Raw genomic sequence first — 25,745 nt, forward strand, 5'->3', positions numbered from 1 at the left:
AAATACAATTGTTTTCATCATATTATGCTACATCAATACAAAATACTTAATATTTATTTATCTAATTACGAATCTTATTTATGGGCGAAATGGATTTTTGTGACAATTTGGTAAGACCAAAATCAATTCCGGAACTGATCGACATCATTCCGCATTACGTTTCGTATTTTAGAATACTCCAAGACGCCATTATTTTTTCCCGAAAGCGTGAGACCGGCAAGTCAACATCAACATGAGGTAAAGTGTTAAAATGTATGCGTAATAAGTCTAATGCTATGAAAGCATTTAATGCAATATTTTAAATGGACTACATCCTCTAAATGCATCGGTTTTATGACTAATTCGAGATGTTATCGGCTTATAAGCTTAGAATTTTTGTGATCGATCTTTTGTTTTGGTTTTGCAAAATTATTCTTTTCACCAGCATTAGCTGGTTCATAGCAGTATTTTGTCTTGCAACCTGCATATTTTAATTTACAATGTACAACCAGTTAAATGTTAAACTCAGGGTATGGTGGTAGAGTGGATTCGAGTGGTAGAGTGTATGTCTGTATGTTGGTGGTGGGGGAGGGATGGGGGGGGGGCGGGGTGATAATCAGTTAATGTCATGACTGACACATACCTCAATGAATTTGGAGCTTTGTGTGGCTTAAATAATAAACACTTCGTATAGCAAAAATACAGACTTGGTAATTGTATGTAGTAACCGGTTGGAACAGTACATGGTTCCATACAATGCATTGAATTTTACCTCCGCCTAAATTAAATGGTCCACATACTTTCTGTAAACTGTTTAAATTTTTCTGTGTGTAGCGGGATTGGACTAGGTCGATCATCTGTGACCAGGTATCTCAGTCGGTAGAGCACTCGGCTAGTGTTTGGAGAGTCCCTGGTTCGAATCCCGGTCTGGCCTCTACATTTTCTCCTCTCCTGTTACAAAATTGGCCCCCAAATAAATAACCCACGGTGGTGGTGTTTGTAAGGGTCTTGTATGTCTTCGGGGGCGAAGACTTTGAGAAAGGAGGGAGGAGTGTAGCGGGATTGGACTAGGTCGATCATTTGTGACCAGGTAGCTCAGTTGGTAGAGCACTCGGCTAGTGTTCGAAGGGTCCCGGGTTCGAATCCCGGTCTGACCGCTACATTTTCTCCTCTCCTGTTATATGTGTGTGTACATGTGCACTACATTACAAACTTGCCAACCCTTCCTATTTTAGACGGAGACTCCCGATTTTCAACCCTCAATTTAGGCCATTTTAGCAAGTCAAAATTCTTTAACATTCCAAAATCTTACTATACCATCAGAAAGAACAGACCAAAATATGCAAAATACAACCTTTAATTTCTTCCTATTGGGTTCACTAAGTAGAATTTCTTGAGTTTAAACACGTGAAATTACCCCCACGGCAATTTAACAAGTTGGCAAGTATATATTTTAAAATGGCTACTGTAAATAAGTCTGAAATTTAGTCTTTAGTACTGACAACAGACTGAGGTAGACTCTTTGCCTGGTTAATTTTAACCACACTAATGGTACATTGACCTCGATATATGACCATCAAGGGGTTGACCAAGATGATACAGTATTGATATAGACAATAAAACAACTTCCTTTATAAGGAAAAATCTTACTCCATGCTGATCGGTAGGGTTGCAACAATACACCTATACAATACCCACAATACAATATATGTGTATCACAATACAATGCATGTGATACGATGCATATATTGATAATATTCTCGGCTGAAAAATTAATTTTGGCTGTGACCCCCTTGAGCAGAATGAGTTGGGCCCAATAGGGAAATTAGAGATATATATTTTAATTCCTTCAGAAAAAAAATGAACCTGTATTCAGAACATTACTTAGTACAATGTATTACAAACCAGGTGAGCCATACAGGCCATATGGGCCTCTTGTTCTCTGTGTACCCCAGGCAGCTTTCCTCCACCAATACACCTGGCACATCCTTACATGACCCTGTCAGTTAATAGGATGTTAAAGTGAATAGTCGGGCAAAGAAAACCAGTCTAAATGCGTTCATTGGCCTTCCAAAAGTTCTCACATATTAATACGACGGTCAAGTTCTGCTTAGTTTCCCAGTTCTGACCATTAAAGTAAAGAAAAGTTGAAAGCATTGAAAGCGAGGCTGCGTGGAAATGTAACCACGGACATAGTGAGCCGGAAGGACGTTTTAGAATTTTCATACTTTAAATTAATTTCTTCGTACGCAGACAGATTTTGACGAGAGATTTTATTTTTCCATTTCATAAGAAATTATACTGGATACATTCACACCGTTTTTTCCAACTTTAGCCATCCTTGCCCGACTGTTCACTTTAAACTAATAAAACCAAATAATAAAATTATTTAAATCCTAGCTGTTACCAGGGTTGGGGTAATTAAAAATGTAATTGTAATTAATTGCAATCAATTACATTTTTTCAAGTAATTGAAAGTAATTTGTAATTAAGAAATGTTTAAATTACATGTAATTGTAATTGTAATTAATTACATTATAAAAATGTGTAATTAACAATTACATTTCAATTACTTTTCAATTACATATATATATTTACTAATGTCTAATACTAAGATTAATGAATGTATGACATGTATTATAGAAATTTAAACAGGTAATACATGTGAGATAGTGACCATAGTATACACTACACTTACAGCCTGTTACACAAATATCTGTATAAATGTACAGGGATAATGGAGATAACACTAACAGAGATGTTGAATGATTTATCTGTCAACAGGGGGATGAGAGGTCGCGGAGGTCCACACCCGATGAGAGGTGGTATGATGAGACCCATGGCGCCACCTTTTAAGCCTGGCCCTCCGTAAGTACTGTTGTCTGTATATATATATAAGAGCACTAAAAAACAACACAGTCACATTTCAGTTAGAAGATTTCAACAAGCTTCACATATGTTTTGTTTTCAAACAATACTTTGCTAAAGGTATGAAAAATTCAGTTATATTTTTTCTGCGCTCAATATGTAGCATAAATATTAAATGCTGGTTGTGGAATAAAATAATATCTTTGATACATGTAAATGAAGAATCAGGACCATGCTGATTAGAAAAAGAGTTACCAGGGCATCCAGTTGACCCTTGACTTCCAGCAGCTTCAGAAGTCAAATTACCTGAAGATTAAAATCATATGACAAAGTGCTTTTAAATCGAGGGTCAAATCTGATTTTTGAGAGTCATAAACATACTCTAAAATTACAAGACAACAAAACAATTTCTTCTACACATTCTACAAATTTTCTGATTTCTTTTCCCAGATTCCGAGCATTTATACCACATATTCCGTTTGACTTAGTACAGGTGAGTCATAATTATTATTCATTTAGGTATCTTAGTACAGGTGAGTTATAATTATTATTCATTTAGGTATATCTTAGTACAGGTAAGTTGTAGTAATTAATCATTTAGGTATATCTTACTACAGGTGAGTCATAATTATTAATTATTTAGGTATATCTTTCTGGAGAGTTAATGTTCTTTATCATGATAATGTAAAATTATTATAGACAAATGTATTTGATATCTGTGGCCGATGTATTAGTACATTTGCCAATGTTTGAATACAAAAATGGTAATTTCTAGATCTTCATAAAGCTTAGAAATTAAACCTAGGATTATTTTATGTTTTAAAATTGTTTATGTCTATGTATATATCTATATTTCAACAAATTTTATTCTATATGTAATTATAAATGGATGATGTAACAGCCTATAGGCCTCTATATATATTAATTATGTGTACGTATGAGGGTATGTACCCCTGTCATATAAAATTTTGACCCCCCATTAAATATTGACCCGGGTCAATATTTTATGCATAAAATATTGACCCCCCCTATAAAATATTGATCCCCCTAATGCAGTATAATCATTGATAAACTGCACCCTAAATATATACATTGTAGTCCTGAGAAGTAATATCATCAGTACCTATGGGTTTGCTCAGGTAATACACAAGGTGTCACACTTACCTGTAAGTGTGGGGATGGCACCCTGGGGCTACATGTATATACCTTTATATGACTGGACTCCAGACTGGACACTGTATATCTATATACATGAATAGGCCTGCCCCATGTATCATTAAAGGTGACAAGTTGAAAGTATGGATTAATTATAGTGTTATCATGGGACTATAATCTCCATAACATAAAAAATCTATTCAAGTTAATCCTTAAATACAGTACATGTATGTTTGACTTTCTTGTTACTGTAAAATTGGAATGTCGGGACATCAGTAAAGTATGATATACAAGATATATGGAATACAACTGTATATGATATAATTAATTAGATACATGCATATTTTATATGTGTATTGTTACATGTATCATCCTATAGAATTGAACAGTTTCTTGTGATATATCCTCTATATAGCTACACAAGTACACATGCCAACATTACAAGCATTATTGTCTTGATTGGGTTCTCCTAATAATGACAGATGTAGATGTTTTTATGAGTTTAACTAATTCTTGAAATTGAAATAGTTGGTAAAAAACAATTTGCTCTTCCTATGACACTTTGCCTAAAACTTGGATGCAAATTGTTCTTTATTCTTATCTTAATGTTGAAATTTACAAAGATGTAACATATAAAATATATATATAGTACTGTACTGTATATATTGATATCTCTATTTCCCCACTTTTGACAAACTATAGGTAGCTCAGGTAAATGAATACAGGTAAGCACAGGTAAAAATTATTATGAAACTGACTATAATTGGTTTTCCATTGTTCTCCTATACCAACACTTTTCTTTGTTCTCTAAAAAGTGGGCAAATGGAAAACACACCGTGTCAGTCACAATACTATTATCAAAGACTCCAATATATTTGCCAATTATACTAATAATTGTCAACAATTTTGACAAATTTGGCTATGACAGAAACATAATTTTTTTTAGCAGGTATAGATTAAACCATTTTTAAAACGAAGTTGCGCAAATATTACATATCTTAGTTAAAATATTGTAATATGTATATTACATTGTATTCAAATTTGTAAAACGATTTTAATGTTACCATCTCATAATTTGAAATTATAAATACAGAAAAGTTAGACACTTATACTCTTATTAATAATGGCTATACTTATTATTTGCATTCAATGATAGCCTGCAATTAGAATGCCTCAATAAGATAAATGGCTTTTCTAAATAGGCATGCAATATCTATTTTAGAAACCTCTTAAACCTGCATGCACACGTCAACTTTGAAATGTTGAAGATCACATATTATACTCAAGTGTTTTTCTTAATTCAAATTAATTAAAAATAATTTAGTTATATACATAAAATTATCTGAAATTGTATAGTTTTAATTAAATCTAGTTATCTATATCTACACCCATAAAATACTCATTTACCCTGTCTATATCTCATATATTGCGATCCACCCATATAATAATTCATCTATTTTTTTTATTATCTTCATTGTACCTGTATAATTGTATAAATCTTCCATATAATTATCATCTACTCTATAACTCCAATCATAAAATACTCATCCACCCCATATAGTACCCCATATACAAAATGTAAATAAATGTACAACAGTATAATGCTTCCATACATGTATCAGTTGCCATTTATTTATTTATTTTACTGACTAACTGATCAAAATCTATAATTAATTCTTGTGTTTTCCTTTTCTTCGTCTTGATAAGATAATTTGATTACATGTCTCCCTCAGGTATATCATATTTACATTGCATCATTTATGTACTGTACTCACGTATTTAATATGTATTTGATACATTGTATAACTTTATTTGTAACATGTAATAATTCAACAGAAAAAAGTAGTAGAAGTTGCATTTCCACACTAATAATTATTCTACACATTTAACTTGTCACCTTTAATGATACATGGGGTAACAGGGGTATACATGTATAGATAAGCAGTGTCAAGTCATATAGGTATATACACATATGGCTAATTATATGTCCCAGGGGGTCATCCCCACACTTACAGGTATAGGTGTGACACCTTGTGTATTACCTGAGCAAACCCATAGGTACTGATGATATTAGTTCTTAGGACTACAAATGTATATATTTTGTGTATAATATGAATTATTATACTGCTTTATCTAGGGGGGTCAATATTTTATAGGGGGGGTCAATATTTTATGCATAAAATATTGATCCGGGTCAATATTTTATGCATAAAATATTCATCCGGGTAAGTATTCTATGGGGATCAAAATTTTATAGGACACCGGTAGATGAATATTTTTCACTCAAATGTGTTAATTAAAAAGATTTACACTCAATGTAGTAATTGATTGTTTCATTTCATATGTAAATATTTCTATTAAGATTTTTCATCATAAAATTTTAAAAGATTTGCTAATTCTGTACAGTACAGTATTTGTATATCAAAATAAATACAGTTTTCCATATCTAATTAACTTAACAATGATGTATGTTTTAGTGTGAGTCCACATTTCCCAGAGCTAAACCTACGCCCGATGATAAGAGTTTTACTGATGTAAGTTTTGCTGATATAAGCAGACTAATTGCACAAATGTCAGAGACGTTTTATTTCTGATTCTGTTTCAAGACAAGAACACAAGCAGTTTTTTCATTCTCTGAGTTTTCCTGTGTTAAAATCACTAATTTAGATACTAGATTTCTAACATCTTCACAAGCTAACGCTTCATAGCGTGTAACATGATCAGACTCTTCAATGGTCAACGTACAGACAATTTTGCTTTTATATATTGATTCAGACGCACAATAAAGATAAATTTTGTGTTATAAGAAAGTATTATTTTACAATAAAGATAAATTTTGTGTCATAAGAAAGTATTATTTTATATATAGATTCTGGAAATGAATGATACTTATTTTTACAATTTTTCTACATTTATTACAACATTAACTGTCTTGTTTTTCAGGCATTGTTAAAACGTCATAATGACCTAACACCGTCCTCATCAGAACAGGCGGCTATCCTAGCCCTAGTCACCAAAATACAGGCTATCATAGACAATCTCATCTTATCACCAAACTCATTTGAGCCTGCAGTAAGTCATTAAATCGCAAATCATCAGAAAATGCCATTCAGTTTGTAAGATTTTATAATATGATGCAATTTTGCTTGTAAAAAGCATTTTCATTGGCTTATAATGAAAAAAATGATGATGTCACTGGTTGTAATGCTGTCTCTGATTGGCTGAAATAATGGCACTATGCTTTACTATGGAATTATCCATAGACCATCATGAAATATTTATTACATTGTAATAGTTCTTACATATTTTGCATTTTTGTATCATATCAAGTTTAGTCAAATTTTTACCTTTTCATAAACATGGTCAGCTTTCATTAGCTATTGATTATCTGTAAAACTAAAACAAACAAACAGCCATTTGTCTGAGCTTAGTTTCATGAACAAGAAATATTTAAGGAGTTCCTATCATAAAATTCTCCATAAGAAAACATTACAAAAGTTAATGGAAATACATGTATCTTAAGTTTCGGAAAGTTGCCTGTAATGCTTTTCTATGGAGAATTTAAAATTAAATATGCTCCACCGCTGACAAATGGTATTTTTCCTCTATTAAAAACAGCAGCAGACAATTGAGTTTTTGTCTTCAATTACAAAAATTACTCACTTTACACCATTACCAACATTGAAAAGTTTGAGCATCTAATTTTACGTCAATGTAAAGATATTAAAAATAATATATTGCATCCCAAAAAAAGTCAATGGCACTATGTTCTATGTGGAATGAAGTACTGATTGCGCGAGCACCAAAAGCTAAATAAATTATTTTGTATCATTTTTTGTGTTAATTAGAAATATATATATATACAATTAAACACCAATTACTGATCAAATGATGAGTGTCATTTATGCTCTGTCCACGGTAGAGCATCTTTAAGGAAGTTCTCAAAGTGAAGAATTTGATAAGACTGGACCCAGTTTCACAAACATTCCTTAACTTAAAGAGATTTCTTAACTTTAAATTCTCCATTGGAAATCATTACAGAATTTTTTCAGATTTTTTCCTCAACTTTTGTAATGCTTTTCTATATGAAACTTTAAGTTATAAAGGAATTTTTTAAGGTGAAGGAATGTCTGTGAAACTAAGTGTTCAGTTAGATTAGAATGAAGCTTTATGTGTTCTGGCTTTGAGCCAAATATCCGTATAAATGTTGTAATGTTTTAATACTCATCAAACTCTCATCTCAAGCAAATAGAGGAAGTTCGTCAGGTTGGTTCATTCAAGAAAGGCACGATGATGGCGGGACATAATGTAGCTGACATAGTTGTCATGTTGAAGACATTGCCTACAAGTAAGTTGAAATGGTGGTACCAGATACCATATTCGACCCAATAAGGGCCCATGTCCATATAAGCCACCCCCTCCCACTTCTCCTTTTTGAGGCCTCAATTTGAATTGCCCAGGTATAAATAAAGACCAAAGCTACTCAAAACTGTATGGATTTCGTCTTATTAAGCACCTTTTTATTTTTAATTTTTTTAAATGCCCTTGGTACTTATTAGATTGAATACGGTAACATTTGATTTATTATTTTGATTAAATTGTTCAGAAGGTGATGATAAGTGTATTATTAACAGTAAGCTAATAATTTTTGTGACTACAGTATCACCAATCTTGTTTTACATTCCCATTTTTAGCCCACCATCATCAGATGGTGGGCTATTCAAATCGCCTTTCGGCCGTGGTCCTCCGTCCGTCCGTCCGTTAACAATTCTTGTTACCACTATTTCTCAGAAAGTACAGAAGGGATCTTTCTCAAATTTCATATGTAGGTTTCCCTAGGACCCTAGTTGTCCATATTGCATTTTGGGACCGATCGGTGAACAAGATGGCCGACAGGCAGCCATCTTGGATTTTGATAGTTAAAGTTTGTTACAGCTATTTCTCAAAAAGTGAAGAAGGGATCTTTCTCAAATTTCATATACAGGTTCCCCTAGGACCCTAGTTGTGCATATTGCATTTTGGGACCGATCGGTCAACAAGATGGCCGACAGGCGGCCATCTTGGATTTTGATAGTTAAAGTTTGTTACCGTTATTTCTCAAAAAGTGTGAAGGGATCTTTCTCGAATTTCTTATACAGGTTCCACTAGGACCCTAGTTGTGCATATTGCATTTTGGGACCGATCGGTGAACAAGATGGCTGACAGGCGGCCATCTTGGATTTTGATAGTTAAAGTTTGTTACCGCTATTTCTCAAAAAGTACTGAAGGGATCTTTCTCAAATTTCATATATAGGTTCCCCTAGGGCCCTAGTTGTGCATGTTGCATTTTGGGACCGATTGATAAACAAAATGGCCGACAGGCGGCCATCTTGGATTTTGTTAGTTAAAGTTTGTTACCGCTATTTCTCAAAAAGTACTGAAGGGATCTTTCTCAAATTTCATATTTAGATTCCCCTAGGGCCCTTGTTGTGCATGTTGCATTTTGGGACTGATCGGTGAACAAGATGGCCGACAGACGGTCATCTTGGATTTTGATAGTTAAAGTTTGTTACCGCTATTTCTCAAAAAGTGCTGAAGGGATCTTTTTCAAATTTCGTATGTAGGTTCCCCTAGGACCCTAGTGGTGCATATTGCATTTTGGGACCGATCGGTCAACAAGATGGCCGACAGGTGGCCATCTTGGATTTGATAGTTAAAGTTTGTTACCACTATTTCTCAAAAAGTGCTAAAGGGATCTTTCTCAAATTTCATACACAGGTTCCCCTAGGACCATAGTTGTGCATATTGTATTTTTGGACCGATCGGTATACAAGATGACCGACCGACGGCCATCTTGGATTTTGATAGTTAAAGTTTGTTATCGCAATATCTCAGAGAGTACTGAAGGGGTCTTTCTCAAATTCCATGCATAGTTTCCCCTTGTACCCTAGTTGTGCATAGTACCTTTTAGGACTGATCCATAATACCTTTCGGGACTGATTGGTAAACAAGATGGCCAACCAGCCGCCATCTTAGATTTCATTGTTGTAGTTTGTTACCACTATTTCTTAGAAAGTACTCTAGCGATCTGTCTCAAATTTTATATGTAGTGTGTTTGAAAAAGTTTGAATAGCAGGGAAAAGATCCCTCTTTCCATTGTCAGACATAGATCATTCTTTGGTGGGCGCCAAGATCCCTCTGGGATCTCTTGTAAAGATTAAAAGCTGTTTCGGAAAGGCAATGGGCCTTAAAACTTAGCTCAGTTGATTATTACATTGACCCATATGGTTCTTCAGCTATTATGGGATTAATCTTATAATAATTGCTTACCTATGTTTGCCTGTGAAATTCAATAAAATTTGAAAAGCTTCATGCTCGTACACAAACTATTTACAGATATGAAAAGAAGACATTTGTTTTTTTCCTTTACAGAAGAAGCAGTTATGGCCCTTGGTAACAAAATCACAGAAGAATTACGCATCCAAGATCCACAGGAAGGCAAGTCTTAATCAGCCATACAATAAATATAGGATCTTAATTCAGTGTGCATTTCTTATGGTATTTGATTTTTGTGAGCAAAATTCAAAACCTTCAGTCAGGTTTCATAAAATATTGCATGAAATGAATATGTTGAAGATACTTTTTATCACATAACTACAACAACCTACAATTCGAAGAATCTCAAAGTCAAAATTGTGCTGCAAAAATTCAGCGGAGACTGAAATATTTGTCACAGAGTCCTCAATCCTGACATCACAATGAATTCCAGCCAATGAAAAGTTCTCCATGTTATATTATGTATATATTGAAGAAATATTACCAGTGTAGTGACATATACAAAAATAATGAAGTTACTGAATATCAGGCAGGTTATGTTATAAAATGTGCATCTTCAAATCTATATGGCTATGTTTTTGACTATATCATGAAAATTCAGTAGACGGAATAATCTGTCTCTTAAAATGAGCTCCTATTCTTTTTGTTGTCGTTTAGTGATACACTCATTTTATCAATAAACAACAACAAAAAGAAAAGGAGCTCATTATTACTAGCTACTTATAATGTAATTCCATCTTTGCATAGTAGAATTACCTCCCTTGCGGGTAGGTATCCATTCAGACATCAGTAATGTTTTTAACAAAATTCACATCATTTTCTCTAAATAAAATATGATGTCTTACATGCAAACATATGACTTCACAATAGGTACCTACCCGCCAGGGTAGATAACTCTATAATATGCAAGTACGGAATAATTTGCATTCTAACATAACAATTAAGGACCTTTAAATTGCTTAATATGTTGCTATAACAACCTGGTCGGATATAAAAAAATGACCTTGACAAAGGTCAATAATTGATCATTAACATCACATCACTCAACAGGTATGTGAAATTAATGTCTGGCTTTGTTATTGACCATAACAAAGGTTAGTAATTGAAAATTAACTTATTATATGCTAACTTAATTCAGTATGTGACTGAAATGAGTGTCTAATTGTATTTTTGACCTGCAGTTTTCAGTATGCTTACAAATGACACTGGGTTTGAGATCAGCTCCGCTGATGCCACTGTTAAGTGTCTCATCACCACAATCCCACCAAACCTAAAGAAGCTGGACCCTGAACTACATTGTAAGTATCAGGTCTTACTTGTCAGTGATAAAATAGACAATAACTACATTGTAAGTATCAGGTCTTACTTGTCAGTGATAAAATAGACAACAACTACATTGTAAGTATCAGGTCTTACCTGTCAGTGATAAAATAGACAATAACTACATTGTAAGTATCAGGTCTTACCTGTCAGTGATAAAATAGACAATAGCTACATTGTAAGTATCAGGTCTTACTTGTCAGTGATAAAATAGACAATAGCTACATTGTAAGTATCAGGTCTTACCTGTCAGTGATAAAATAGACAATAGCGACATTGTAAGTATCAGGTCTTACTTGTCTGTGATAAAATAGACAATAGCTACATTGTAAGTATCAGGTCTTACCTGTCAGTGATAAAATAGACAATAGCTACATTGTAAGTATCAGGTCTTACTTGTCAGTGATAAAATAGACAATAACTACATTGTAAGTGTCAGGTCTTACTTGTCAGTGATAAAATAGACAATAACTAAATTGTAAGTATCGGGTCTTACTTGTCAGTGATAAAATAGACAATAACTACATTGTAAGTGTCAGGTCTTACTTGTCAGTGATAAAATAGACAACAACTACATTGTAAGTATCAGGTCTAACTTGTCAGTGATAAAATAGACAATAACTACATTGTAAGTATCAGGTCTTACTTGTCAGTGATAAAATAGACAACAACTACATTGTAAGTATCAGGTCTTACTTGTCAGTGATAAAATAGACAACAACTACATTGTAAGTATCAGGTCTAACTTGTCAGTGATAAAATAGACAATAACTACATTGTAAGTATCAGGTCTTACTTGTCAGTGATAAAATAGACAATAACTACATTGTAAGTATCAGGTCTTACTTGTCAGTGATAAAATAGACAATAACTACATTGTAAGTATCAGGTCTTACTTGTCAGTGATAAAATAGACAATAAATACATTGTAAGTATCAGGTCTTATTTGTCAGTGATAAAATAGACAATAAATACATTGTAAGTATCAGGTCTTACTTGTCAGTGATAAAATAGACAACAACTACATTGTAAGTATCAGGTCTTACTTGTCAGTGATAAAATAGACAATAAATACATTGTAAGTATCAGGTCTTACTTGTCAGTGATAAAATAGACAATAGCTACATTGTAAGTATCAGGTCTTACTTATCAGTGATAAAATAGACAATAACTACATTGTAAGTATCAGGTCTTACCTGTCAGTGATAAAATAGACAATAGCTACATTGTAATTATCAGGTCTTACTTGTCAGTGATAAAATAGACAACAGCTACATTGTAAATATCAGGTCTTACTTGTCAGTGATAAAATAGACAATAGCTACATTGTAAGTATCAGGTCTTGTCAGTGATAAAATAGACAATAGCTACATAGTAAGTATCAGGTCTTACTTTTCATTGATAAAATAGACAACAACTACATTGTAAGTATCATTCTTACTTGTCAGTGATAACATAGACAATAGCTACATTGTAAGTATCAGGTCTTACCTGTCAGTGATAAAATAGACAATAACTACATTGTAAGTATCAGGTCTTACTTGTCAGTGATAAAATAGACAACAACTACATTGTAAGTATCAGGTCTTACTTGTCAGTGATAAGATAGACAACAGCTACATTGTTAGTATCAGGTCTTACCTGTCAGTGATAAAATAGACAACAACTACATCGTAAGTATCAGGTCTTATTTGTCAGTGATAAAATAGACAATAGCTACATTGTAAGTATCAGGTCTTACTTGTCAGTGATAAAATAGACCATAGCTACATTGTAAGTATCAGGTCTTACTTGTCAGTGATAAAATAGACAACAACTACATTGTAAGTATCAAGTCTTACTTGTCAGTGATAAAATAGACAATAACTACATTGTAAGTATCAGGTCTTACCTGTCAGTGATAAAATAGACAATAGCTACATTGTAAGTATCAGGTCTTACTTGTCAGTGATAAAATAGACAATAACTACATTGCAAGTATCAGGTCTTACCTGTAAGTGATAAAATAGACAATAGCTACATTGTAAGTATCAGGTCTTACTTGTCAGTGATAAAATAGACCATAGCTACATTGTAAGTATCAGGTCTTACTTGTCAGTGATAAAATAGACAATAGCTACATTGTAAGTATCAGGTCTTACTTGTCAGTGATAAAATAGACAACAACTACATCGTAAGTATCATTCTTACTTGTCAGTGATAAAATAGACAATAACTACATTGTAAGTATCAGGTCTTACTTGTCAGTGATAACATAGACAATAACTACATTGTAAGTATCAGGTCTTACTTGTCAGTGATAAAATAGACAACAACTACATTGTAAGTATCAGGTCTTATTTGTCAGTGATAAAATAGACAATAGCTACATTGTAAGTATCAGGTCTTACTTGTCAGTGATAAAATAGACAACAACTACATTGTAAGTATCAGGTCTTACTTGTCAGTGATACAATAGACAACAACTACATTGTAAGTATCGGGTCTTACTTGTCATTGATAAAATAGACAACAACTACATTGTAAGTATCAGGTCTTACTTGTCAGTGATAAAATAGACAATGACTACATTTTAAGTATCAGATCTTACTTGTCAGTGATAAAATAGACAATAACTACATTGTAAGTATCAGGTCTTACTTGTCAGTGATAAAATAGACAATAACTACATTGTAAGTATCAGGTCTTACTTGTCGGTGATAAAATAGACAACAACTACATTGTAAGTATCAGGTCTTGTCAGTGATAAAATAGACAATAACTACATTGTAAGTATCAGGTCTTACTTGTCAGTGATAAAATAGACAATAACTACATTGTAAGTATCGGGTCTTACTTGTCATTGATAAAATAGACAACAACTACATTGTAAGTATCAGGTCTTACTTGTCAGTGATAAAATAGACATTGTACTACAAGTATCAGGTCTTACTTGTCAGTGATAAAATAGACAACAACTACATTGTAAGTATCAGGTCTTACTTGTCAGTGATAAAATAGACAATACTACATTTGTAAGTATCAGGTCTTACCTGTCAGTGTGATAAAATAGACAACAAGCTACATTGTAAGTATCAGGTCTTACTTGTCAGTGATAAAATAGACAACAACTACATTGTAAGTATCAGGTCTTACCTGTCAGTGATAAAATAGCAATAGCTACATTGTAAGTATCAGGTCTTACCTGTCAGTGATAAAATAGACAACAACTACATTGTAAGTATGAGGTCTTACTTGTCAGTGATAACATAGACAACAGCTACATTACTGGGTTATAACTCTAAAACCAGTAGAAATATTTCCACGAAACTTCATACACACATTGGTCTTATGGTCTAGTAGTGCCTTTTGCTATTTTTAGGTTTTCATTGTCTGCTTTTTTTCCGTAACCATGGAAACATTGCTGAAAATATCATATTTTGTACCAGGTTCGTTTCCGGAGCATAAATCTAAAACAGAAGAGATATTTCCACAAAACTTCATAGACACATTGTTCTTATGGTTTAGTAGTGCCTTTTGCTATTTTTAGGTTTTCATTTTTTGCACTTTTTCCGTAACCATGGAAACATTGCTGAAAATATCATATTTTTGTACCTGGTTCGTTTCCGCAGCATAACTGGAAAACCGGTTGAGATATATGCACGGAACTCCATAGGCACATTAGCCTTATGGTCTAGTAGTGCCTTTTGCTATTTCAAGGTTTTCACTTTTTGCACTTTTTTCTGTAACCATGGAAACATTGGTGAAAATGGCAGATTTTTGCATAAGAATCATTTCTGGAGCACAACTCTAAAACCAGCAGAGATATTTCCACGAAACTTCATAGACACATTCTTTTTATGGTCTAGTAGTACCTTTTGCAATTTTTAGGTTTTCATTTTTTGCACTTTTTCTGTTACCATGGAAACATTGCTGAAAATATAATGGTAAATGGTAAATGTTACTTTGCAAAACTCCACCCATCTTTGTGTATATAGTCTAATATAAATGTCAAGGCTGTATACCTGATTCAACAATTGCAGCCCCACTCTACTTGAATTATACACCATCTTTCTTTAGCTCAACTTTCCTTTTTCCCGGTTTTTTTCATACACATAAGTCTCCACAATCAAACTTACTTCAGCTTTGATATCTCCATTGGCGGATAATCTGAATGACTGTGTCCTTGTTTTTTAACTCAACCTCAAATTTAATGCAAACTGAAAGTGTGAAAACCACTGATTTCTTCTGCATATTCACAAATGGCCTACTTTGTGTAATTATTTTGTAAATGGATAGTCCAGATTAGGTCCTACATGTGCCCTTTCCTCTTTTCAAGTTTTTTAACGTCCTGGGTTCTGATTTTGGTAAATATAGTATATGTCACTTATATAAAGGTCTCTTTAAAAAGGAAAGAGCATAATCTGAGAACTACAATAATTTGTATGTAAACACTTCTACTGAAACAATAACGACCCTAATATTGTAAACTCTTCTACATGCAATAGCGGGCCAAATTTCAGTAAGGTTGACACAATATATGTCCACAAGTGTTGTAGCAAATGAGAAATGAAGTTTTCACCAACTCTTACAGTATAACCCAACATATTTTCGCATTAATTTAAAATAGACATTTTTTCAAGGGATTATAAATTACAAAGTTAATCGCAGCAAAAATGTTTCCAGCACATGTAGAGCTATGCGAGTTTAAATTGCGAAAGTAATGATGGTGGAAAAGACATTAAACAAATATGAAATTGATATGTAATGTTATCAGCTATTCAATAACTGGACCAATAATGGTTCGACAATATCTAATGTAATCATGAATTTTGTAAATATTTCAGTGGATGGTAAGGTGATGCAAGGACACTTAGCCTCCATAAGACATGCCCGCTGGTTTGAGGAGAATGCTTTCCACTCTAGGTAACTAATCATCCTGCCTTCACCAATAATTACATACTAAATATTTGTGTGTGAAGATGATGTTTTTATTGGTATTTAATTATAATACGGTATTCGCCGTAATTAGTGCCCAGATTGCGTAAATAATTGTAACAATGGGGGTGCTTATTAATGAACCAAAATATAAGTTGGGGACGAAAAAATTCAGCCTCATTTCTGCACTCATGTACATTGATATGTAACAATGAACATGCATCTGCCTTATATCCTTTGAGACACATAATTTACACCATTTCCACCATAGAAAAGTTTAAGCTTCTCATTTTACTTCAAGATAAAAATATGAAAAATAATCAATTGTGTTCCGGAAAAAATATTCCAATTTTTGTTGTTGTTGTCTAAAGCAATGAAGCAATGACTCTTGATGAAGCCGAGGTCTAGTCAAGATAGTTGCCTATGATACAGGAATATACATACAGGAGTAGCTTAACAGATGTCATCCTCGATTCATCAAAGGTTACTATCACTGAAGTTATATCCATCCTAGGACTATCAAAGTAAAACAGAAGACAGTTCAAGAGAAAAAAACCTTACCAATCACAGGCCTGCAAAGACTTCCTTTACCAACTACACCCAACTTCAAAGCCACACAGTCAAGCCATTATACAATTCTTTTGATGTTCATCAAATGACTAAATTACATTTTCTGTTGTCTCCAGTTTTACTATGACATAGTCCACGGGTGAATATAACGTCAGTGATAGTAACTCCAGGATTATCGAGGAAGAACAGATGTTAGAAAATATGAAAAGAAAAACAAATATACTTTTCTGTTTTGACTGCTAAATAATTTCTACTAACATTTTGAGTTTTCATTCTAGTATCAAAGTTTTAATCAGAATAATGAGAGACTTGAAGAATCGATTTAAAGGATTTGAGCCCCTAACGCCGTGGATTATAGATTTACTGGTAAGCTATAATATCACATAGATAAAAAGATAATTGTAGTACACAAGTTCACATTTTTTAATTGTTAAAAGTTATATGTGCCTTAATTTTCATACTCATTAATATACTCATGAATAACCTTCCATATTTTGTTCACCACAAAAAATTACCAACATTCTGAGAATTGCAATAAATATTATTTACAATACATAGGTTTTAATTTTACAGGCACAAATAAGAGCTGAAAATGAATTCTGGGAAATATGTACCTATAGCTAAACCATGAAGCGAAGTTGCGGTCTTCAATTTCATTTCACATTTTAACAGTGTAATTAATAGTTGTAAAGTGATTGCTACATGTATGTTTCATCTAAACATACATAAGGCATAAAAACAAGAATTTTATATTTCATAAATTCTTTGTTGTAACTAGTGTTAATATTAAGGCAATATGAATGTTTTCTTGTCCATTTGGATGACATTCACAGCCTAATTCATCAAACCTGATGGTTTTCAATAGATTTCTGTAGAAAATATAACATATCAAAATTTTCACCCAGGTTGACACATATAACTTTTTATTAGTCTATGAATTGATTGTCCTCTAGAGGAGTTCAAAAGTACCTAGTTACAACGGTCTTTTTAGACAGGATTTTCAAAAAATACACAACAGAAAATTATACTATAGGTATGAGCTGAATGATGGAGTAGACAATTTTCTTTTAGCATCTTTATAGGCCCACTTTCTTTCTGAAACAGCATTTAATTTTGAAAATGTGAATGTAGAACAAGGGTAATTTTGTGTTGGGTCACAAAAGTTATAAGTTTACCATTAATAGTATATTTAAACTCGCCTTCTGAACAATTCAATTCAAACAATTTCAATATCAATTTTCATAACGTGGTCGTCTTATTTTTCCTAATTACCACACATTAGTTGACTATCAGACAGTAAAACAGTGAAATGAATCTTCATTGTCTTTTGCATTATCTTGCATTTGTTTGGTGTTATAAACTCATCTTAGGCCATAAATGTAAATTTTCTGGTGTTATTGCTGTTTTTAAGAAACTTTAGCTGTGGGCCTTTATTCTAGAACCCATCTATGAATAAAACCAGTTAAATGATTAAAATTAAATGGGAAATTATAAAAAATATATTGAATATATAGGAAGAATTGGCACTGCAGAAAGACTTTGACTCATAACTGATCGATGCATTTTTGACTGTTTTTTATGATAAAATCAAGGAGTAAAATTATACCATGTTTTCTGTTTCAGTCCCATTATGCTATCATGAATAATCCGTCTCGACAACCCGTCGCCATCCCAACAGCATTCAAGTAAGTCAAGTTCAAAGTTCAAATTTCTTGGCTAAGATGAGGGTTGAGCATACTGCTGAAAGACATTAAATAGTACACTTGACTGTTAGCATTATACAGGTAAACCAGATGTTCCACTCCATTCATGAGTTTAATAAAAAGAAAAATACCATTGCTTTTAACCTTATGAATGGAAAAAAAATTATCTCACCTCAGACAATAATCTTGTATTCCTATTGGTTAAAATGATGTCACGTGATATTTAAGATATAATCATCTTAGGTTAGTAGAAATCGTATTAGGTCACTAAAAAACGTGTTACTTGTGTTACTAACATTATAATCAAGCTACCATGAAAATAGCCTGTTATTTTCTAAAATCAAAATTTTTGTGATTTTTACTAAAAACAATAGGTTTTTTTTTATATATATATTTTTTGTGTATCATATTTTCTCAACCATAGCAATTTAGCGCTCTGGCCCTACAAGTACACCGGACATCTAACTGTCATAATGTCTGGTGTCGGGGCCAGAGTACATGTATCTCGGGCTAGTCCCGGAGATAACAGTCATTATACAGAAGTGGTTACTAAGGCAGGTTTTACATGCAGTGCTCCAGATAATGTTTGGAGAGGCGGGTAATTGTACTCCCACTTTTGAAAAGGGTTGGGTACAACTCCTGACTTCTGTGCGAACCCAAAACATAAAGTAACCTATGACAAGCTACTGCAATTATCTATCTGAAACAAGAGCATAGTTGATGCAGACTTTTGAGTATAACTTGAATTCTTCTGATTTTACTAAATTTCTTCCAATTTTATATCAGAATGTAAGCACTCATAATAATTGGTTTGCATAATTCAAATATTTGTAAAGGTAATCAGTATTTGTTCATACACTTTTAGGGGAAATTGACAGATTAAGGTATTTTACCTGTGCGCTTGTCTTAGCTGGAGCACTGCATTTAATGCTTTATTACTGCTTTTGTGGATGGTAGTTAAATTTTGTTGTTGTTTGACAGACGTTGTTTATTTTTTGTTGCTGTTTGACAGACATTGTTTATTTTTTGTTGTTGTTTGACAGACGTTGTTAATTTTTTGTTGTTGTTTGACAGACATTGTTTATTTTTTGTTGTTGTTTGACAGACGTTGTTTATTTTTTGTTGTTGTTTGACAGACATTGTTTATTTTTTGTTGTTGTTTGACAGACGTTGTTTATTTTTTGTTGTTGTTTGACAGACATTGTTTATTTTTTGTTGTTGTTTGACAGACATTGTTTATTTTTTGTTGTTGTTTGACAGACATTGTTTATTTTTTGTTGTTGTTTGACAGACATTGTTTATTTTTTGTTGTTGTTTGACAGACATTGTTTATTTTTTGTTGTTGTTTGACAGACGTTGTTTATTTGTTGTTGTTGTTGTTGTTTGACATACGTTGTTTATTTTTTGTTGTTGTTTGACAGACGTTGTTTATTTTTTGTTGTTGTTTGACAGACGTTGTTTACAGTTATTAGCGGCTGGTTTCTTCCTTCCCGGCTCTGTGGGGATCACAGATCCTTGTGAACAGGGCACAGTCAGAGTTCACACTGTAATGACACTTGAACAACAGGTAAACGTGTAGAAGATTGTGTAAATTTATAGAAAATAAGACAAAATTGTGTAAAGTTATAATAGAAAATTGTGTAACGTTATAGAAAATTGTGTAAAATTATAGAAAATAATACAAAATTGTGTAAAGTTATAGTAGAAAATTGTGTAACGTTACAGAAAATTGTGTAAAATTGTAGAAAATAATACAAAATTGTGTAAAGTTATAGAAAATAATAAATAAAATTGTGTTTAGTTAAGAAAATCATGAGAGGTTTAAAGAAAATACTAGAATGTTGTGTAAAGGTATGGAAAATAATAGAAAATTGTGTAAAGTTGTAGAAGATCATGTAAAGTAACTGTTATATTTACATTCACTTGCCACTGACATGGTAACATTGACTGATCACCGTCAAGATGGCTGTTCTATATTAATATTAAAATTGTGTTTTAGGACCAAGTGTGCTTCACATCACAGACCCTGCTCCGAGTTTTAACTCACGGGGGTTACAAACAGGTGCTAGGATTGGAGGGCAACTCAAGTAAGTACACAATACTGAATATCAAAGATGCTCTACCACCGACAGAGTTTAAATATACAGTGTTCAAAATTAACGCTTTTGTCTGCCCATGACCAGCAACTTTATAGTAAGGCAGACAATTTTTGCCATGCAACTGGTCCTTTGACCAGCAATTGTTTGGTCCAGTTCTGATAGACTACTTATAAGATATACAGAACAAAAATAGCAGTAGCATTGTAGAAAGGATGAAGATCAAATTGTACAAGAGATATTTTCGTAATATTCTAGTTTTCATTCAACTTTGTTGAGAGCGCATGACACTAAAAACAGATGTGTGGATATTTTTGTTAGTAAAATTATTACTTTGCTAGTATATAAACTACAACGATGTACTGTAGCTTCATAAGGTCCAGTAACTTTCAGTCAGGATCAGTAACTGTTAGGGTCAGTCGGTCCTTAGGACCAGGTGGAAAATATGTCCTTAAGGGAGAACACTGAAACTATACCATTCATTTGAACAATATTGATGTTTAATTGAAATATATGGTTATCCCACAACCAGCAGTGACGCATTACACCTACCACATATATTTTTGCTGTATTCGGCACTGACGGAAAATAAATGTTACTTATTTTACACTGTTACCGTCATTGAAAATTTTAAGCTAATTTTTATAAATATTTCGACCTACTTACTCAATAACTCGTATGTTTTATAATTGTGTGTAGGTATAGCAACAGATATGAGTGTGTGGGAGGGAGTCGTGGTAACACCATCAGATAAAGCATACGAGAAACCAGAGAAAAAGGAAGGGGAAGAAGACGAGGATGGCGATGAAGATGATACCATGGAAACTGTCGACTCATAAAGGGGATCAAAATCTCATTGGTTAGTAACGAGTCACATGGTTACATTGTGTTTACGAAGGTTATAAGATTACAACTACCTTTATAAGCTCACCTACTCAAAGGGGTAGTGATCTTATTCTGTGGCACGTCGTCCATCATCCATCCGTCATTTGGCATCAACTTTAAATAACTTCATCTCCCAGAGTAGGAGACCTAGCTCTTTTGTCTCTGAAAAGGAATGGTAGGGGTGGGGGCGAAGTTTTTGCTTGATCAGTCAAACATTTTGTAACTTTTGACAACGACTTATGTGATTTGCTGAATTTTTAATTTTTGAAATAAAGATGTTTCATTATCTTTAGGTAAAACGGTTGACCAGCCATGACTTTTGGTTGAACACAATATTTAAAAAGATAATTTTTTCAATAAAGATGTTTCATGATCTTTAGGTCACGGTTGCCAAACACGATTTTTGTGTGACGTTACTAAGTGCATTTTATACATTTCTTTCAGATATTCAGGAAAAGGAATGCTTCATTGCTTATGGAGACAAATATGCCAGGATATGGTGATGAATGCATGTTAAATTACTGCTAATCCTTTGATAAACATGTTATTCTATCTTTGCCTGTTACAGAGTTAGCTCCCTTTCGGGTAGGTATGGTCTGTGACGTCATAACTTTGTAAGTACATATGACATTGTTTTCACTGAAAAACGTGATGTAACAATCAATACAGGGTTTTCAAGATCCCAAAACGACATAGGTAAAGTATAATTTACTGTCGATTAGTCCCACCATTTGACAGTAAATTAAACTTTATCTACATCGTTTTGGGATCTCGAAACTCCTGTGTTCCTATCAACAAGGGCAGATAACTCTTTAATATGCTAATAGAAGATAGTACTGTGGCAAACAGATGGAGGTGCTGAGATACTGATCTTAACTACTGCATGTAAATCTTGTTGAACATGACTGTTAACTGTTTTGATGAATCAAACGGATCTGAGCTCACAATACCTTGTTGTAGTAGATGTCAAATCTAAGGTAATACATGTAGTTTGTTTCATTTTTTTAGATCACATTTCACAAAACTTGGGTTTAACATTCTTATTTGCATTGTAAACATACAATGATTTTACACTGGCGATTTTTTACACTAAGATATATATGTATCAATGTATGAAGGTGCAGGATTTATAATAAATTTAATCACTGCCTCTGCCAGGGATCAAACTCGGGACCTCTGGATTACTAGTCTGGCGCTCAACCGATCAAGCTATAGAGAAGTTTTCTCCAACCGAGCAGTGTAGTGTGGCTAGTACAATGTATTGACGTAATTAATGTAACTATGGTTTTGTAATGATGTTTCCCAAACAATAATTCTATGAAGTTTTAATTGGGGTATGCTTTGGCTACCACACATTTCTATCTTTTGTTGTAATGACTATCGACTGTAACAGTAATACACAGAAAATGTTATTTGAACAATCATGTATCCAATCATTTTTAGATCAAGCCAAGAGCCTTTCCTGTTTGACTAATTTAAAGAACTTGTGATTATTTGAGCCAATTCTATCCTCATTGCTGACTATAAATATACATGAAAAGCCAATCACAACTTGGTTAATGATATTCAATCACATCTTTTGTGTTTGGCTAAGTCAGTGGTATTGTAAAGTGTAAATCATTGGCTAAGTCAATAACACTGACTGTGGTCAATAACACTGACTGTGGTCAATAACACTGACTGTGATTGGCTAAGGCAATAACATTGACTATGATTGGCTAAGACAATAACATTGACTGTGGTTGGCTAAGGCAATAACATTGACTATGATTGGCTAAGGCAATAACATTGACTGTGGTTGGCTAAGGCAATAACATTGACTATGATTGGCTAAGACAATAACATTGACTGTGGTTGGCTAAAGCAATTACATTGACTGTGGTTGGCTAAGGCAATAGCATTGAATGTGATTGGCTAAGACAATAACATTGACTGTGATTGGCTAAGGCAATGAAATAAACTATGATTGGCTAAGTCAATAACATTGATTGTGATTGGCTAAGGCTAAAATAAACAATAATTGTTTCTATTAAATTAAGATTATTATCTGTACTTGTCTCTTAGTGAATCAAGCAGCTTTTGAGGAAAGACACCACCGCGATATTGTTAAGATTGTTCTTGATTATACATTTTTATTTTATGTTGTAATTGCTGAACATATCTTCTGAGTATGCCCTTTACATTCAGTGTTGAAAAACCGAAATTCCTTTGCATAAAATATGACTGTTTAAATTACCGAGAGTGGAGATAAATCCACGAACAACTTGGTATACATTTAAATGAATTACAATGCAAAATCGAAAGATATTCGTTAGTTGAGTTGTATAGAATGTAACAGTTGATAATCGTGTATAAAACAAACTTAAATACAACGTTCATGAATGGATGTCATTATTTTGTATTGTCATCATTAAAATCCATCCACCAAACAAAGCCATTCTGTTATGCCATCGAAAAGCATTTGCATACTGTTCACGTAACACTGCTTTATCTGCGTGTATACAGTATTTCGCATCTTTGTTTATCTTGACATTAGTGCTGTAGAAGGAGTGCTGGGTTGAATGGATTCTACTTTAAAGATGCTCCATCGCCGACAGAGCATAAATGATACCCATCATTTGAACAATAATTGGTGTTTAATCGTGTCTAACACAAAAAATAATTTAAGATAATTTATTTTGCTTTTGGTGCATGCACAATCAGTGCTTTATTCCATATAGGATATAGTGCCACAGAATTGTTTTGGGATGCAATTAATTATTTTTGATATTTTTATCTTGAAGCAAAATTAGCTCAAAGTTTTCAATAGTGGTAATGGTATAAAGTAAGTAACTTTTTTTGCTGAAGACATATACTAAATCGTCTGCTTCTGTTTTTGATAGAGAAAAAATACCATTTGTCAGCGATGGAGCATCTTTAAATGGTTATTTGCATCATATAATTATATAATTTTCCTGATCAAGTTCAAAAATGACTCGATGTGTATGCCTTTGTCGAATTCGAGCAAATCAGTGCTCCTTCTGCATGCTATAAACACTAGTAAACATAATAACATGATTATTTGGTGACAGAAAATATGTACTGAACCGTGTGGACTTGCAAAACTGAAATGTACAATATTTTGTCAAAATTTACAAAACACAACAACCTACGAGCTAACAGTAATGTCTAAGGTTAGGACTGATTCATAGACACTTTTTAGTTACTAATTTATGTTCAATTACACATAAGAAGTGTTATATTGGCATACAAAACTCTTTAGTTTAAACAAGGTCTTAAACCTTAACCAATTGTCATCTAGTCCGCTAAACCTGCCTATATTATTGGGCTTTAAAAAAAATTGCCTAATATATAGGCAAAAGAAAAAAGAAAAATTTAAAAAAGCCTAATAATATAGGCAGGTTTAGCGGACTAATTGTCATCATGATTGTTCGGTATAACGAGGTTTCCGCATTACACATCTTACTATGTTAAACGAAGGAAAATGGCATATAATTAAGCCGGCATACACAGTGATTTGGTTTAGACAAGGACCGGTTAAGACGAGTTATACAGTATATAGGCAACTTGTCTTCGGATAAAATTGACATATATGCTGTAGAAATTATTTAACATCACCTAAAATTGACATAAAAATGTTCAGATCAAGGTTCTCACCTGGAATTCAGACCAATCGTCACCATTTCAACAGATTCTGTACTCTAAATTGACATTTTCATTTCTTTATGTAATTTTCTCATGAATCTTCCTGAACACTGCCTGTATAGGGGTTATGTACAGTGAAAAATAACTTTATGTTACTCCTGTTTTCTGAAAGCTCATATAATATCAAGTTCTAACAAAACCTTCCTCGATACTCCGTGGGAGGATATAAAGTCAGTTATAATAACCCTTGGAGTATCGCGGATGATATTATTAGGACTTGTTACTGAGAAAA

At 33.1% G+C, this 25,745-nt stretch overlaps 1 protein-coding gene across 1 annotated transcript; it reads left to right on the top strand.

The window, feature by feature from the left end:
• Positions 1 to 88: 88 nt before the first annotated feature.
• Positions 89 to 24,241, top strand: LOC138305448 (interleukin enhancer-binding factor 2 homolog). The gene is made up of 15 exons (XM_069245678.1): positions 89 to 237; positions 2,764 to 2,847; positions 3,298 to 3,340; positions 6,480 to 6,536; positions 6,946 to 7,074; positions 8,248 to 8,350; positions 10,414 to 10,479; positions 11,499 to 11,615; positions 16,464 to 16,542; positions 17,403 to 17,490; positions 18,748 to 18,809; positions 20,280 to 20,394; positions 20,827 to 20,914; positions 21,623 to 21,782; positions 22,253 to 24,241. The coding sequence occupies exons 1-14, from the start codon at positions 233 to 235 to the stop codon at positions 21,760 to 21,762; spliced, it is 1,176 nt and encodes a 391-aa protein (XP_069101779.1). The 5' UTR covers positions 89 to 232; the 3' UTR covers positions 21,763 to 21,782; positions 22,253 to 24,241.
• The last annotated feature ends 1,504 nt before the right edge of the window (positions 24,242 to 25,745 follow it).

Source organism: Argopecten irradians, chromosome 13 (assembly GCF_041381155.1).
Source record: "Argopecten irradians isolate NY chromosome 13, Ai_NY, whole genome shotgun sequence".
NCBI lineage: Eukaryota > Metazoa > Mollusca > Bivalvia > Pectinida > Pectinidae > Argopecten > Argopecten irradians.